This window comes from Argiope bruennichi, chromosome 2 (assembly GCF_947563725.1).
Source record: "Argiope bruennichi chromosome 2, qqArgBrue1.1, whole genome shotgun sequence".
Lineage (NCBI taxonomy): Eukaryota > Metazoa > Arthropoda > Arachnida > Araneae > Araneidae > Argiope > Argiope bruennichi.
In genome coordinates this window covers 115,428,932-115,447,723 of record NC_079152.1, presented here as the reverse complement: position 1 = coordinate 115,447,723, position 18,792 = coordinate 115,428,932, and the positions used below count along the sequence as shown (strand labels likewise).

Here is an 18,792-nt window from a genome sequence, read left to right as displayed (position 1 = left end):
AAATCTTCAACTTTTATTTTTAATTCTCAATAAACATCAAGATTGCACTTTTTTTTAAAAAAAATAGTCGTTCAAAATTAAATATTCGTTTATAAGTGCCCTGTACTTAAATACTGTTTTATTTTAGAATTTTATGTTAAAGTTAAGCAATGAATCATTAAGATTTTTTGAACTAAGAAAATTTAAATGCTTGATGAACAGCCTCATTTATGATAATTTGCAATTCCATTAATTAGCAAATCATGACGTTGAATTACGTACAGTTGTAAAAACTTTCTATGAGGAATTTTGAAACGTTCTAATAGCGATTTATTTATGCTTGGCAGACTGCTATTCGATGATAAATAATAAAAAACAATTTCTGTGTCACGCTCATTAGAGTTATATACATAGGACCATCGCAAAAGATATTTTAAGCCTTTTAAATTCAAAACGGCACCCCATACAGGCGAGGGAAGTGATGCGTATATATAGTAAAATGACAATGCTGAATTTATTGAAACAGGTTATAATGTCCTTGGCGTTAAAATAAAGAAGTTACAAAAAGAACTCAAAAATTAATAAATATCGTCTAAAGAGTCCAATAAGTAAAATGTACGTTATACTAAAAAAAAAAAAAAAAAAAAAAGAAGAAGAAAAAAAAAAAAAAAAAAGAACAGGAAAATGTTTTATGAAGTTATCTGTAAAAGTGGCGAAATATTTCCTTGAACTTGATAAGAGTTCAAAAAGAATTCTTCTTAAAATTTAAAAATTATATTCTCCGGTATTCCCATCCCCAAATGTGTTTTTCCTTCTTTTTTATTTTAACACAAAAATGCTGTATGGTAATAACGGTAGAATACACTTTTCAATTTCAGGAAGAATCCTTTTTCAAGGCAGAGAGGATTCATAATTCTCCACCAACGATACACATAACTCCATGAAAATCTTTCTTGTATTTTTATTATGGTATAGCATACATTATTCTGATTGGGCTTTTTGACCATTCTCCTATATTTTTTGCTTCCTTATTTTGTCGCTAGGGGTGCTGTGACTTTTCTCAAAACATTCACTACAGTCATTTTATTATAAATATACGTTACTTTCATGGCTGTATGAGACGCCGTTTTGAATTTAAAAAACTTAAAAGGACTGAATCGATCACTCTTATTTAAGCAATATGTTATGGAAAAGTGATAAACGAGGTGACATTGCAATAATTGAATTTCTATATCTAGCTTCATGGATTGTTATTCTAAGGAATAGAGAGATATAGCATGCCTCAGACGTCTACTCTACGACCTGACAGACGAATGCATTTACTGAGAAGAGACAAGAATCAAATAGAGAACGTTCGCAGATAAACGATAACGCTATAATAAATGTGAGCGCTTTGAATGCGCACATATTTGGTGTTATGAAGGAGTAATGCGCATCCAAATCTAAAAAAATTATGATTTACGCCCACCTCCTATATAATCAAAATAGACTTGATATCATGTAATTGGTACATCACAATAACTCATCAGAACCAGCTATTAACCTGGTGATAGTCATTCAATGGCACATTATATTAGTGAAAGTTCCAAAATAATGCCGTTTTCTGCATTTTTAGGTGCATTTAATTTTTTCATGTTTACAAAGTTGAACTTTCATAATCGCTTCGATGTATTTCAAAATTTTAATATTTTTAAAAATTAGCAATTCGATAAGCGATTAATTTTAATTAAATTTTGATATCACATAACAGATGATAGTCAGAAATTTTGATGTTAAAAGTCGAAATGAATCTTAAATTCATTTAGTATTTGAAAACATCCATCAGCGGCCTCACGATTTTAAGATTTTGTTTTGACTTTCATATTTGTGATTAAAAAAAATACATTTTCTTCATTTTATGACTCTAATAAAAGTTTTTTTAAAAATTTATTTTATCTAACTTTTTTTCTCCTTATAATAGGTATTTTCAATTACTGGTTTTCATATATAACAGCATATACGTATAAGTTAAATCACATATGTTTTTAACATATAATCCCGATTTTTTTTTTTTTCTTATTTAACTTTAGAAATTATCTCACTTTACATTAAAATTCAACTCTTCGTGAGATAATCTTTTGAAAAGCCGAAATAATAAGCAACCTAATTCTTTTCACATTTTAAACAGAGATTCCTTTTACTGTAAACTTTTAAGATAATTTTTTTTGGAATATATGAATATCAATTTCTGTAGGGAAATCAAAACGATTACAACTAGTCTAAGATTAATGTACAGTCGCCAAAGTTGAAATATTTAGAGCGATTTCTCACCAAATGTAATCGTTACAATTTTTTATTGAATCCTCTAAAAGCATTTTGTATCAATCCAAGATGGCAATCTTTAGGCGAGTTTTTAGAGATAGGCACAATTTTGAAATGCTGTCCACACAAGAGAATCAGGTACATGGCGAACATCCGCGCGATGTTGTAATCTTTTATTGGCGATAAGTTTCCAATTGTCACAACCTTCTTTATCCTTTTCCAATAACCCTAAAAGCGAAAAATTGATGCCTCAAAAGCGATAAATCGTCCAATTTTCTGCCCGTGCATTTTGAGGATTTAAAAACCCAAAACCAAAACAATATCTTGTAGGGAAGTCTGTGAGAACATGAGAATAAATATTTTAGTTATAAAGAAGCATTGTTTACATCTAGGAATTCTTCGAATAATGCGTGATTGTAAACAACATTTGAATCCTTTAAGTTGGGAATTTTGCAAGAGTAAAAAAACTTTTATCTCATCTATATTTATTGAGAGATGAATAGATGTGTCTCTGTGTTGACGCTTTATAGGCTAATCAGCTCGATCTAGAATACCAAAATAGGAACAAATATGTGTTGGAGAATAGGAATGCGCACCTGAAATCTTTGAAATTTTAATGAAGTAAGAATCAATGAAATGCAAGAATTTTAAACTTTGGCGTTTCCTAGCGATAACTTATTATGCCATAAAACATTTTTTACGTCATCTTAAAATACAGAAAAAAAGTTTTAATTGTTACCTTGCTGTATCTTTTTATTTTTTGCTTTTAAACATTTTTACTTTTTTGTATAGAGAAAGTACTAAATTGCCAAAAAAAATCGAACTCGAGATTTTTACGAATCTTTTTGACCTTCCTCAATTCGAAACATACATTTTTGGTAAATGTCCGTTTGTCTGTATGTTCATCTGCCTGTTTGTCTGTAAAATAAAGTGCTGCAGTAGTCAAATTGCGTTAGTTATCGAATTTTGATAACTAACTTTGAAATTATCTTCAAAATTAACTTTGATACGGGAATGTATTACTTTAATATGTCTCTTCTCTGGAAGTTTTTACCATTTCGGATTATTATAACTTTTTAATTCTTCGTATACTTAGTATAGAAAAAGTATAAAAATCGTCAAAAAAAAAAAAAAAACAGAACTCAAGATTTTGACGAATCTCCACGTTTTAGACCTCCTTGAGTTGGAATAACACATTTTTGGAAAATGTCTGTCTGTATGTGACAATGATAATTCGAAAACACTTCCAGTTATGGAGATGAAATTTGGTATATGGTCTTTGCACTAAATTTCTAATAAACTCCATTATTGCGTTACTGATGCACAAATTTCTGAAGCTAGATGAAATTTCAAATATTCGGTATAATAATTGCATACTAAAATTTGCTTGGTAATAGAACAAAAGGTGGTTCCTAACAGATAAAAGGCTGAACGTACAGGTTCTGAACATTCTTACGCCACTATGATGGTTCTCTTTTTGCCCAAGCGAGCATTGCTACTAAAGTTATTTTACCAAAACAGCCATAAGCTGCCAAAGCGCTTTACTTATACCGAAGGCAGAAATCTCTTGCGTACGGGTCCAAAAATGCCTTGTGCTTTGCGACGATTGGTCAAACGTTTCGAAGAAAAAGGTAGCTTTGCTGTTAAAGCAGACCATGGGCGTAAAACACGAATACCGCAGGTGATTGAAGACGTCGCAACCTCTGTCATTGAACAATCCAATTCGAACACAGAAGAGATATTTTATGCTCATACAGTAATGAAGGCAACTGGAGTACACTACAACTGAAGTACAACGACAATATTACAGTTTGGAGGTGCGTGCGGATAACACCCGAAGCCTCTCCGTATAGGATCCATCACTTGTAAAAGTTAAAACCAACTGATAATGATGTGCGGGAAATATTCGTTTTAACTTTCTTGGCCCTGATGGAGGTTGAACAGAATGGGTCGTGGAACATTCTACGGACCGATGAGACTCATTTTCACATGAAAAGAACAGTGAACACCCAAAGTTGCCGTATTTGGTCCATTGCGAATCCTCAATGTGTTCAACAAATATCATTTCATTCATCGTATGTTACTGTATGGATCGGCTTCCCTGCGATTTTTTTGATTGGACCATTTTTCTTTGAAGAAATCACTCCGCAGAGGACAATAACTTGTTAACCACAGTACGTTATCGAGATAGGTTGCAAACGTTTGTCATTCCAGAACTCCAGTAGCGCGTATGCCTCACTGCAACAATATTCCAACTAGATAGTGCTCCTCTTCACTGACATGTGTGGCTCAACAATTGCTGTGATATTATTTTACTGAGGATCGCATTATCATTTGTGCATTTCCTACAAAAGGGCCTCCATGTTCATCTGACCTAATACCTTGTGGTTTTTTTTTTTAATTTGGAGGTTACCTCAAAGACAAAGTTAATAGATGAAACATAGGCAATCTGGTTGATTTGAAGAAGCAGATCGTCTTGTGCATACACAATATCAACCCGATCTGTTACATGCCGCTGTGAATCGTGCTACAACACGGTGTAATATACTAGCCCCGAAGTGACGTGGGCGTATTGAAAACCACCTGTAAAACTTTTGCTTGCTGTTTTTACTGTCTTTCGTTTGTTACAATCATTCAAATTTCTCTAGTAACGAAAGTTTGTGTTGTGCAGTAAAGTTTATTATATTTTTACCTCATATTTTGTTCTTTATTGTTGGTGTCATGTTTCATATTCATGCTTTAAACCGATTGCAGCTCCACGTTTTACCTAGCTGTGTTTTTTGAACTATTTTTTTATAGCATTAATCATTTTCCTATTACCTGAAATGTATATCCTCCAAATATGAAGGCGTTGGCTCTCTCGCCAGGACGTCCCAGATAGGGATACTTTAATTTGAACCCCCCTGTAGTTACAAATAATATGAAAAGAATTAATAAGGATTTTATTATATCACTTGTTTTACTATATTTCTTTTTCTTAAAATACGGAAACGTCACTGAAAACAAATTGTTTCGGCACATTATGCACTATTGTTCGCATAGCATATTTACTTTCCATGAGAATCCGATTTACTAAATCTCCTTTCATTTCTTCATAACATTTATTTTAAAAAATTCCGAAGAAAATAATCTAATGTTATTAAATCTGATTGCTGAAGTATTATGACTTTTGTATGCATTAATGTATTCTCAAATATATTAGCTTGGAAACTATATAGCAAGATCAGAGTAGATGGCCATAGCCCCAAAATTGAATTTCAGGCATCCAGCAAGTTTAGTTTTATGTAAATAGTTTGATTTTTTCTCTCTTTTGTATTGTTTCCCTTTTAATGTTCATTGTTATGCGTTTTAGGTTTACTTTTTTTAATTTTTTTTCTATCTTTTTGCTGAAGAACTGGATGAACAACACTTTTACTGAAAATTCGAGATTCTTATAACAAACAAATCAGTGAATTTCTTCCAGTTTCAATTCTTCTAATACACTTTTAATTTACATGAAATCTAATCTATCTCCTCCTCCTTGTTTTTCTTTCAACTTACTCTTGAAACTAAAAACTTTAATGCTCTTTCACTACTAAAAATAAGGTACAGTTTTATTTAGATTTATCTAACATGATGATGAGTCTTTGATGGAAATGATCATGAGTCATTGTCGTGGGAAGGAGATTGTATGCTCTCCTTACATATGTCCAATAACTGGAATTCATTCTCTATCTTTTGTGTGCTTAATTTTGTCAAATACTAAAGTGTTTGGTAACATTTATTTATATTACTTACAATCGCAAGTTTAGAGTTTTTTTCTTTCCATTGAATCTTATTTATCATTTTTTTCAACAGTTCTCATAATGCATATTCTTTTTTTGGATGTTTTTATGCAGTGTTGTTTATACAGTTTAATTCCAATATCTATTATGTTACTTCTTAAATGATTCAATCTGTTGGACATTGCTTTTGCAAACCTGCTTTTCTACTTTGCCTGTAAAAAAAGACCAATAAACTGAGTAATGAGATTAACTGTCAGATTCATCTGGTATATCGTCCATGTCATGCAAGTACCATAAAGGTTATATTTTCGAATTACATCAAATAAAATTCTAAGATTGTGCGCTCATCTAGAATTTCCAATAATACGCTCACATTCATTCTATGAAATAAAGCTAAAAAAAATTTGCTAATTGATCAAGTGAAAGGAATACAAGCAAAAAACAAACGAATAGATTAAAATAAACTTTTATTCATTGACCAGAAGAACAGCCTGTATTATAAGGGGATGGTTGATTGAAGAGTGAGAAGAAATGAATAGACATACACTCATTCAAAACTTATTAGAGATACACTAAGAAATTTAAATCAGTTGTAAAATTCTTCAGACGGTTTTAATTTTTGTACAAACCACTCTTGGTGACTAGCCGACCTGCTGGTGATATCAATTGTTTCTAATTTTAATTAAATCTCTTTTGCATACTTTGATGTTCAGGGTTTCCTCAAAAAGTAGTTTTACTCATCAAATTGTGAAAGGGATTAAAGCCATGATGCCTTACCATTAAAATTTCAACAGAACTGAGTGAACCATCTCCAAAGTGGTAACTGCTTTCCCCAGTAATGATTCTTCACTTTCTGAATCCTCATGGAAACGGTACAGAATCTTTTTTCCTTAGCTTCCAGCAATGAAAGAAAATCATTCCAATAAATATTTCTTAAAATAAGGAAAACAACTTTATTTTCATTTAATTTGTTTATTTTTTCATTGTGGAGAATTAAGTAAAAATATATTTTAGGAAAAAATTGCCGAAACACCAAGGAAATTAAATTTGTATCATTAATTTTTTTTTTGAATTTTAAAATGACGCAACAATAATTTTTCATGTAATCTGATGTGGATAAATTCCACAATATAGCTGAGTTTTTAATTAATTAAATTGTAATTAAAATTTCAAAAAAATATTCCTAAATGTACTATTTCACCCTCCTAAATATGTTTGCATTAAATTCGTATCTCTGCATTAAACGATCTGGTTTATGAAGCGCCAATGCTCACTTACATACAAACCTAGACGAAATTCTCCTTTATTACAAGTAGAGATACATTTAAATAAACAGTCTTTTGAAAATATAACCGCTAGAAAATAATTTAGTATTAAATCAAATCAAAATTTGAAAATTAAAATTCAGATCTTTCATCATCCATAAAAATACAATTTAGAAATAGAAATATATGTTAAACTTGTGTATGTCTGCTTGTCAGTTAATGAAAACAATTTATAATTTCACACTATTTACATTTTAAAATTAATATTAAAAATGATCTAAAGACTTTTAAGGCTTCTGTTTAGTTATTGAGTCAAATTCTACGTACTTCAATAATTTGCATTGTGGTAAGTTCTCAGGTAGAGTCGACATAAATTTAATCAAGCCAGCTCCTACTATGCATAATCCTACTAAAACAGCACCTATAATGGCAGAGATATCGGTACTTTCATGAAAGAGAAAAACTTGCAACAAAAAGGAAATAGTAATAGCCGTTGCAGACATCACAGTTGAAACGGGTCCTGCACATTCACATTTCAGTGCTAACGTTAGAAGATTTTGACCACAATAACTGAAAAATCCAATCAACAAAATGTAAATCCATTCTGTACCACATTCCTGAAGTTTATAATCTGCAAATACTGCCATCAGAATTAAGCCTTCTATGACAGTCATCCAACCAAAGTTGAACATGACAATAGCGTGATGGACATTCTTTGATTTCCTAATGCAGATCGATTGAATCGTTCTGCAAAGGCACGCTGTCATGGCTGATAAAAAACCATAAATATTCTCCTTCGTATAGGTAACGGTATTTCCCATAATTTGTGATGGCAGTTTTGTAGTAAATGCGACGCCTACGACAGTTACAATCACAAGAATAGATTGGATGATACTGCATGGTTCCTTGAGAAATATCCAAGCTGCTACCGTCACAGTTATGGGAGTACAATACATAATAACAGAGGCTTCGCCAAGAGGTAGACTACGGTAGGCTGTGTAAGAGAGAAATAGGCTAATTCCACCAAAGACACCTCGAATAATAAGATGTATGCGGTCATCTTTTGGTCCAAATGGATACTCTTTAGATTTTACAGTTTCTGGCATGCTCATCACAAATAAAGCGAAGAATCTGTACAGTGACACTTGAGCTGGATGCAAACTAGTTATCATCTTCATGGCAGCTGCATCACCAGAAAAGAAAACAGCAGCCGTCATTGCTAAAAAGAGTCCTTTAAAGGTAGAATAATTGATTTCAATCATATTGTGCTTCTTATTTACTCATCAGTAAAAGGCTTCTCTACATGTGCTTTATTTTGCTCCACATTTTGTTTGGGAATTTAAGATTCACGTGGTGAGGAATTTTCTGAAAAAAGATGGAAATTTTATAAGAAAAAGAAACTTTATAGTAGCATAATAAAATCGTATGAAAAAAAAATGAAGAAATTAAATTTATTATTTGTTTAGTTATTTTTATTAAATAATTTATTAGCTAAATTTTATATTAGTTAAAATTTTTATAGCAATAATAATTTTGTTCTATGTGTTATTCAAAAGATTTTTAAAAGCTGATTTATGAGCCTTTAATGCAGAAATTTTTCAATATAAAGACAGATAAAAATGTGAAAGTTATTCAAGAATTTTTTTTGTAATATATTTAAGTTAATCATCTATGGCATATAATTTAGATTTATAAAATGCAATATTTTTTGCCAATGTAAATAAAAAAACTTTAATAACTGGAAATATGTTGAATACGATAATGAAAACAAATCACATTATATCATAGATATAAATATTTATAATTATATTAGCTGAATGAAAAAAAGAACAACCTTGTGTTCCGTGAATATTTTTAGACGTGACATCATATTTCTCTATATGATTTAGATGCCAGGTGTAATTGAATTATTCTACCGACTATGACGGCACGTAAAAACACTCCATACATAATCCAACCTGAGTTAAAACGCTCATAACCTATTGATGACTCAATATTGTATAAGGCGATTTTCTTATCTATTCATCTTCGATTCTTTTCTTATGCATCCATCTTTTATTTCTTATCAAATCCGTTTGTAAAGTTTTCCGTTGATATATTAAAATTACAATTCTCACCAAATTGTAATTCCAATTATATTAGACACTGACTAATCATGTAAAGAGTCTCCACTGTTGTAGCTCCTATTATTTTCCAATTTACTAATTATAAATGCAAGAACAAAATATTATAGTTTTAAAGGACGACTAGCCTATACTTCTTAATGTATAAATAGTTGGCAAAAGGGACAGGATTATCATTTTATCATTCCTTTTTTGTTCACCAGGTGGATTTCCCAAAAGATTTGATTAAGTCATATTCAGATGTTAATTTAGTTATTTTTAAAAGATATATTTTCAACAAGTGATTCAAATTACAAGCCTAAATATGATTCATATTTATTTATTAACACGTACAACAATTGTACTTTATATTTTAACACTAAAATAATTTTTTAAGGAAAAATGTTATGTCTGTTATTGATTCGGTTAATTCAGTTAACCGATAGCGTATACAATGCCATAATGGATGTTAAAGTTAGGGCTATTTTTTGCATAAATAGGTATCCTATTGTCGAAATAATATTAGATAAAACTTGGCTTATTAGATTTCTCACAATTGAATTTTGAATAGATTTTTGGCATTTGATGAATTAAATTTATCAAGATTGCATGTAGTAAGGCATATTTTGGACTATGAAATTGCTTCATTATTAAATATCGAATTCAGTGACTGATTAGAATAATTACATTAATGGAAAATCCGTTCAGAGGAGGACTGATGACCACATGAGAACTGAAATTTACGACTTAAAATCACAACTTCAGAAAATATTTTACTAAATTCAGTCATAACGCAATTAATTAAAATATTTCTTTTTTAGCTATGCTTTTTAGCTTTTTTAGCTATTTTTAGCTATGAAAAATATATTGATTGAAAGAAAAAATAGAAAAAGAAACCAATTAGTATATTTGTAAGATATTTACAATACATATATTGGAACTTATAAAACCTACTTTTTCTCAGCTGAAATCTATTTTTATGTGTCCCTTCACGTCACAAAGGATGCCAAAAAGTGCTATATCGCCAAAGTAACTTGTTGAGTAGATATATAACTCAACAAGGCAAAATATTAGCAACAAATCAGCAATAGAGTTGCAACAAAAATGATTTTGTTTGCTTGTTTGGGTTGCCATGTTGGCGAAAAACTCATGGCGTACATTAATGTAGATTGCAACCCAATTCTCAACATTCTGTTTTTTTTTTCCTTCATTATACTGGAAATCCAATTTTTTTTTGAGAATTTTTGTTGTATTCCTTTCTTGAAGAATCGTCTGTTTTATTGAATTTTGGAAAAATTAGGAATATATAATAATTTATCTCAAAATAGTTTCCATTTTAGTTATGTACGAGTTAATTACTTTTCATTTTTCCCCTCTCTGTATTACTTTATTTTGCCTTCTTATATATTACTCTTGCTGTTTTTTTCAGTCATTAAATAATATTCAAATTACTACCATATTGTTTAATATAGCAACTAGCAGATTTTTCCATAATGCTCCAAATAAGTGTAAGTGACATAGGACGACGGCAGCGTAGCTTATCGAAGCATATGTTATTCGTAGCGTAGCTTATCTAAGCATATGTTATTCTCCATTATAGGTGAACTGATTAGTTTAACAGACAAATATGATTTCTTTTTCGTGTTTTTGAAGGACACACGTTTTTTCTTTCTGTAAAAAGCACTTCCCTCACATATATAAGAACAAATATTACTCTTAGAAAGATCAGGCATTTATAAAATAAAGAGGCTTTCAAGCTATGGAATGGCTTATGGTAATTTTTTTCTTTCTTTCTTATTTTGATATTGATAAGTCTCAAAATATTAGCATAGATTGAGAAAAATTGAATAAAACATTTCTCGTGTAATTATATTATAGCAAATCAACGTTCTCTTTTAGAACTGTTACAGATTTCAAAATCTATATTGTAAAATTTTCACAACAAAAACAAATATCTGCAACGAAGGTCTTCGAATATTTATATCTTATGCTTGATGTATCTGAACTCCATACTGTTGATATTCCGACTTCCACTTAGAATAAGGGTTAAATATCTTTAATTGAAGAATTTTAATAAAATGAAAAAAAAAATATTCTAACTTTAAAAAATACTGAGTAGAAGAAACAGAAAATTTTTTTGAAAGAAACTTACTTTAAAATCCAGAGAAAAATATTATCACCTTCATATTTTGGTGGTAACTTCGAACTAAAAAAATTGCTGATGCTCGCAAAGTAAGCATATGAATATTATGTGCAGAATCACTAAAAGTAATTGTTTGTTGGTAACAATGATTCAGCTGTAGGTCAAGACTTATTATTGCATGAATGCATTGTATACTCCTGCACTTAAATTTAAAATAAGTAATTATATATCTCTATTAATTAAACAAAAAAGAATGGTGCTCTATAGGAATGACTGCTTGATATTTAACTAATAAATTTGGTACACTGTGTTTGGGAAAGTGCTATTTCAAAATGCTATTTTAACCAGAATTTAATTAATTAAAAACTAATCGAGATTTTGTATTTTTCTTGCAGTAGCATACGGAAACATAAGAATAGAAATAATTTTTGAATAGTTATAAAATTCAAAAAGTTATTATTTTAATGATACTAATTTGATTGATAAGCAATTTTTTCCCAAAGTTAGGACAATTAAAAAATATATGCATTTTACATAATTAAGAATAATTTTCATTATTGCAATGAAATTTAAAGGGGTTTCATTGCCTCATCAAAACTTTTACTTTTTGATTTTTTTTTCATTATTGAAAGATAAAGAAATAGATTCTGTTATCAATTTTCATAAGAAATAAGCAAGTGAAGTTGCAGTACCGTGAAAGAAACGTTAGAAACCAGAGTATCCTCATAGTTATACTTCAATAGTATAATGATGTCATTAGAAAGGTTCAAGTGCAGAATAAACAGATCAGGTGTAATGCCATTAACATAAGACTGATTTTTTTGTCTATCAGGAATTGATTCTTAAAAATACTTTGTTGACAGAACCATGAAAAAGTTATACATAAGAGATTTAAATGAAATCAAGCAATATAAATATTCCTAACGAACCAACTGATCACCAGAAGCGACAAGTACATTCATAAAATGTGAATAAGCAAAAGGATAGGATGAGGATAAAGAAAACAGCATTATTATATTTTGTATATAAGTAAAATTTTAAAAATAAGATTACCTTTGACAGGTAGTGGTACTTTCTTTTTCATTATATTACCATATATTTTAGTTCGTATTGTTACGAATCCGTAAAATCGTTTTCTTGGTAAGAAAAAGAATTTTATAGACAACTCTAACATATACTGAGGGGAACCGGGTCAATGACCTCCGTAGTTAGCGATGGATTTGGTGAAAAATATCGATCATTCCAGAAACTATAAGAATTTTGACGATAACTCTATTAGGAGCCGAATAATTTCAATCTTCTTAAAAGCTCATATTTCGGAAACTATATAAAAAAATCAAGTAATAGTTGAATTGAGCTCTAGAGTAATTGGGCGAATTCTCTCAGAGTTTTAACTAAGTGCTAAGTGCTCAGAGTTCTAACAGAGTTCTAAGTGTTGTTACGGTTTTTTATTGATTTGCTATTTGTGTACTGCCATTTACTGCTAATGCTTTCTGTGTACGCTTCGTTTATGTTTCAGATCAATTCAGATATTCAGATAATTCAGATATTCGTGTAAATTAAAGTGTCTTTAATAGTTATTGAATCTGTTGAATTTTTCACCGCATCAACCACACACAGATTTTGAATTATTTTATTTAGCAATATTGTAGTTTTTAAAAAGAAGTTATGATTTATTTGGGGGATGATCGAAAGCAATGAATGTATCAGGTCTCAAGGACAATCCTAAACTAATTAGTGGTCTAATTCTTTTAATCTATAATTGCCACCCCCGTATTCATTTTGCTAAATCTAAATAAAGTTGTGTTACGTGTTAAAATTTGCATCAAATCTTACGGTTAACTTACAAGGGTATTGGATTTCAGTTACTATCAAGAATTTTCTGCTGCTTGATACTTTTTCACAATCCTCATTGAAGCAAATTGAAGCTTGTTTAACATACTAAATAAAACTCTAAAATTTAAATCATATTTAATTTTTTGCCTGCTGCACAACTGAATATTAGCAAGAACATAAAATATGATCAGAATTTCTTTCTTAAGAACTCTCTTTAAAACGCTTTTCAACTCTTTTAAAAAAAGAGATACAGTACACTCCCGATTATCCGCGGAATTGGGTGGCGCGGCCGCCGCGGATAACTAAAATCGCGGATAATCCGAAAAAACTAAAAACGGGTATAACAAAAGAGAAAACAGTCATTCCAACTTTGAAAAATCGTTTTATGTACAATAAAACGTAAAATAAACAGCAGGAAATGTTTAACTAACGCTTAATATTTTAGTATATCACTCAAAACTAACCTAAAATGCATTTTGTTAATGAAAACAGAAAAGTGCTTTGTACTTACGAGAGGCGTCAAGGATACACAGAAAAATGAATACATATGTACTGTTTTAATACTGTAATGTATCATGTAATTACAAAAGCATAACTGTAAAACTACACCTTTTTGAAGAAATCAGTCATTTGTGTTTGCTTCTTGCTTTGGAAGCATTTTCTCCTGATCCGAGATTGCATTTCTCGTAGCATAAGTTTCTCGGCCAACTCCGCACTGCAAGGGTGAGGAAGAAATCACTTACTCATCAGAGGGGAAGGTTCCGAGAAGGCCTGGGATATTTTTGCCATAAATAAGCACGATGTTAGCAAATTTAACGTTTCGCTCAGTTTTGTGAACATTTTTATTTTCTTTGCTTTACGCATGTACAAAAAAAAAAAAAAAAAAAAACTTTATGCAGCAGGCGCGGATAATCGGGAGTCTACTGTATTGCCAATAAATTTAAGATTTAAAAGATATAAAATGCAATAATAATTATAAATATTTACAAATAAACCAAGTTAAATACTGCACATGCTGCAATTCAACCGTCGTATTTTCCCTCTACTAGTAATATTTTACGTTAAGAAAAAGGGAAATAAACATTGATTAGCTTAAATTGTAGGTTTTCCGAAGTAAAATATCCTGGATAAAGTCTTTAAAAAGTTTATTAAACACGCAGTTCCACATGTGCGAGACTGTTTATCGGATCTGATTTTTTTAAATCTGGAATCTGCAGTGTGTGTTATGATTGATATATGACCTTTAAAGATTGTCCTTATCAATTAAAATATAAGGTAGTTCAAGTGAATACAGTGAATTATCGACATTAATATCTTTTATAATAATAATGTCTTCCAATTTATTACGGGAAAGGATCTTACATTGGCAGGTTCTACTCTTGTAAATACTCTTCCAAGTCTTTATGCACAAATATCTATTATTTATTTCGAGTCATTCTTGTCTTCCCAGAGATTCTACTTGCTTCTGGAAATTATAAGCATACCTTTTCGATGCTGCCTCAATATTTAGTTCGTGGCAAAACTCTCCTAGCAATCTCCGACTATCCTTATAAGCTATTTGTGCTATTGAATTACAGTACACTCCCTATTATCCGCGGAATTGGGTGGCGCGGCCGCCGCGGATAACAAAAATCGCGGATAATCCGAAAAAAGCGAAAAACGGGTATAGCAAAAAAGAAAACAGTCATTCCAACTTTGAAAAATCGTTTTATGTACAATAAAACGTAAAATAAACAGCAGGAAATGTTTAACTAACGCTTAATATTTTAGTATATCACTCAAAACTAACCTAAAATGCATTTTGTTAATGAAAACAGAAAAGTGCTTTGTATTTACGAGAGGCGTCAAGGATACACAGAAAAATGAATACATATGTACTGTTTTAATACTGTAATGTATTATGTAATTACAAAAGCATAACTGTAAAATTGCACCCTTTTGAAAAAATCAGTCAAAAAAAAAAAAAAAACTTTGTGCGGCAGGCGCGGATAATCCGCACCACGGATAACCCGCCCGCGGATAATCGGGAGTCTACTGTACTATTATATCCTTGAATAAAATGTCTAAAAGTGCTGCAGCGTGTCATTCTGAGATAAATTGTTGTGAGATTTTAATGCTATTTTTAATGTTCTATAAGAACGTTGAACTTTACTGTTACTCGTGCAGAACATGTACTGCAACTTAGTACCACGCCGGCGTCCTGGCATAGGGGTAGCGCATCTTCCCCGTGATCTGGGGGTCCCGGTTTGGGCATGGTTGTTCTATCTGTGAGATGTGTGAATATGCCCTCCTGTAAAAAGGGGTTGTGCAAGCGAATGAGTGATGCGCGAGTAGTCAAGTCGTACTCTTGCCCCGAGGTGGTTCTACGATAAAAACAAGAGGCACTCCCCCTCAGACTTAAATCGGTTGTCTTTGAACAGTGTGGCTTGTCCGTGGCAAGTGCCATAAGAAACAACAACAACTTAGTACCGCAGTTCGACAAGTTCGCCATGTTTCATTTTTAAGCTGAGTTCCTCGGTCGGTAATAAGTCTGTTTGATATGCTTTTAAGTTTCTATAAAATATTCTTGCCGCTCACAGTGTCAGTTGAAATACTTTCTAAAGGAATTAATTCCATCTGTTTAGAAAATCCGGATATAAAACACAAATTAAATGGTAAATTTTCCCCCTTGATAGAAGAAGTGAACCAATGAAATTGATACGGCCTCTCACTTATAAATGGGAACTGAAAGTGACGATGCACTTTCAGTTTAGCACTTAGATATTGTAAGCCGAGATTTCTGTGTCATTATAGGCCGAGAATTTATATTATTTCTTTTTTTGTTCTAAATAGGAGCTGGAATTTTGCTATTATAAGTTATACTATTTAGGAAAGAAGAAGTACTAGATAGATATATAGTTACGTGCGAATAAGCAAAACTCATGACAATCCTTTACAATTTTTGTAGAAGAATGTGTCCCTGAATCTACCGTAGATTGGAGTTTTCCTGGTTATCCTGTGTATATTGAATCCAGTTGCTGGGGAATAGACATTTTTCCATAAAGCATTTAGCTCAAAAATGTAAATGAAGGTAACACAATTTTCCTTTCGGATCAAAATTCTTTTGCCTGTTACTCTGAGATCGATAGCGATTATAAAACGTATTCGTATTGCGTACCACAATACGGGGACATAATTCAGTAATTACAATTATTCTAAATTTTTAACTCTTCCAATAATTGGTTGGAATAATTGTGTTTTTTACTTGCTATATAATAAATAAAAATTGTGTCTATTACTGGTTGGAATAATTGTGTCTATTACTTGCACTAAGTGTGTCTATTACTTGCACTAAGTGTGTCTATTACTTGCACTTAGGCCTCTTGTTACTAATTTTATTAGCTATAATTGTTAAACAATAAATATCCTCCTTACTATCAATTAAATTTTTTGACAAATTCAAGTAATTTTGGCCTTATGTTACTAATTTTATCAGCTATAATTGTTAAGCTACAAATATCCTCCATATTGACAATTAAATTTTTAAATCAGATTTAGGTAATTTTTTAAGCTATAATATTTATTTTGACTGTTACTGCTGATAAATATCTACAGGCCTATATTATCAATACATTCCGGATCTGATTGAGAAATTGAACTATAAAGTTTTATTTCTTCGGTATTAGTACTGCTTATTTTAAATTGGCCATCTACTTAATAGAATAAATTCATTTTGTCGGCCCAAAATTGAGATATATTAATATTTACCTAATGTAGTTTAACTCCACTTTTATTTTTGCGCTTGACATTTTATTTAGTTATGTACCTCAGTCACCAGCAGGTCAGCGACTTTTTCATTGCCGCCAGAAAAACAACTTAAAAAATTTGTTTTACATATTAAATAACTCTGAGCGAAGATGTTAGCTCCCTAATTCAGAAATTATTATATTTCTTATTGAAAACACATTTTAGTTTCTTCAATAAAAAACCCAGTAAACTTGAAGTACTGGAGAAGTCAAACAGACGTATAATTGGCAAATCAGTTTATAAATTTCTGGAAAATATGAGCAAAGAAAAATTGCTGATAAACAGCAGAGATAACTATTGTTTAAATTGAAATTATTTTAGATCTGTTCAGAAAAGTTTCATAGATATGAATATTAAGAAACTGATGCAGGATGATCTAATATCTGTACATGTATAAATGTTTTCTTAATACGATAGAGTAGATTTGAGTTAAATTATTACAGTCAATCAGTATATTGCAATAAAATTTTCTGATTAAGAGGTTTACACATATAAAATGATAATACTTAATTCCATAAAATGCTGCTAAAGTTATCTAATTTTGCAACAAAATTAGATAACTTTAGCATCAATAACTTTAGCATCATCAATTCTATCAATAATAAACCTGATGCTTCTTTTAAAAAATGAATTTTCTAAAAACTGTTTTGATTATACTAACTTAGAATGGTTACCATATAGCCGAAAACAAACTATCAATATTAATATTACAATACAATATATATGTATTGGAACGTCTGCAGTGTTCCATTTTGCATTGGAATGAATCAGTGCATCATTTTCCCTTGGAAACTCAAGCTCGATTGCTATAAAGCTTAGGATGAACTAGTAGTATTTTAGGAAAGTTTAAAATACTCTGAAATCTTTTCAATGTGTTATTTGGCACTGGTATAAATTGATTACTACTTATTACAATTTTTCAAAAAACTCTATAGTGATAGTTAACATTACACCATTTAAAATTGCTGGAAGAAAGAAAGTTTAAGGAACCATCAATTTTTTTTGATGAATGCAATTAATTTTTTGTATTTCCTTAACATTATTAAAAAGAAAGAAAAATCAAGGACAATCACTGTAATAAAAATAAACATTTAATCTCAAACTGTTACAAAAAGATTAACTAAAATATCCTAATATATATCCAGTAATGAGAATAAACTTTTGTTGCATATTTTGTAAAAAAGAGCGAAAACAAAAAAAAAAGACACCTGTAATAGTTACTTCTTAAAGTTTATTATCAAAAAAACATGCTGTTAATATCATTACTTGATATTCGTTTACTTAATTTTTTGAAATATTTAAAATTTTGTTAAAATTTTTTTTAATTAAATATTTTCAATTTTATTGTTGTTTGAAATATTTAAATTTCTTTTGCCTGAAATAATTAAAAATTGAAGTACTTTAAATGTCCGTGAAACTTTATTCAAATACAGACTTACCATTTTACTATATCATTCCTTTTATCATTCATAGTCAAAAACAATTAATTTATCACATTTTGCACCCACTTTCGATAGTATAATATTTTGGAATGATCTCTTCATCCGCTTTCTAAAAAAAGTGTAATTTCATTTAGTACTTAAATAACACATATAAAAGCGACATCAATAATTTAT

The 18,792-nt window shown here is 30.4% G+C and overlaps 1 protein-coding gene across 2 annotated transcripts; it reads right to left on the bottom strand.

Annotated features, from left to right (window-relative positions):
- Positions 1–6,494: 6,494 nt before the first annotated feature.
- On the bottom strand, positions 6,495–11,610 carry LOC129961570 (solute carrier family 35 member G1-like). Of its 2 annotated transcripts, none has more exons than XM_056075065.1 (2): positions 11,564–11,610; positions 6,495–8,674 (listed from the first exon to the last, which is right to left on the bottom strand). In XM_056075065.1, exon 2 carries the CDS (start codon positions 8,569–8,571, stop codon positions 7,597–7,599), a length of 975 nt encoding a protein of 324 aa, XP_055931040.1. In that variant the 5' UTR covers positions 8,572–8,674; positions 11,564–11,610; the 3' UTR covers positions 6,495–7,596. The 2 variants fall into 2 exon arrangements, with proteins under 2 accessions (XP_055931040.1, XP_055931041.1); XM_056075066.1 differs by lacking the exon at positions 11,564–11,610 and adding an exon at positions 9,427–9,501.
- Positions 11,611–18,792: the final 7,182 nt, after the last annotated feature.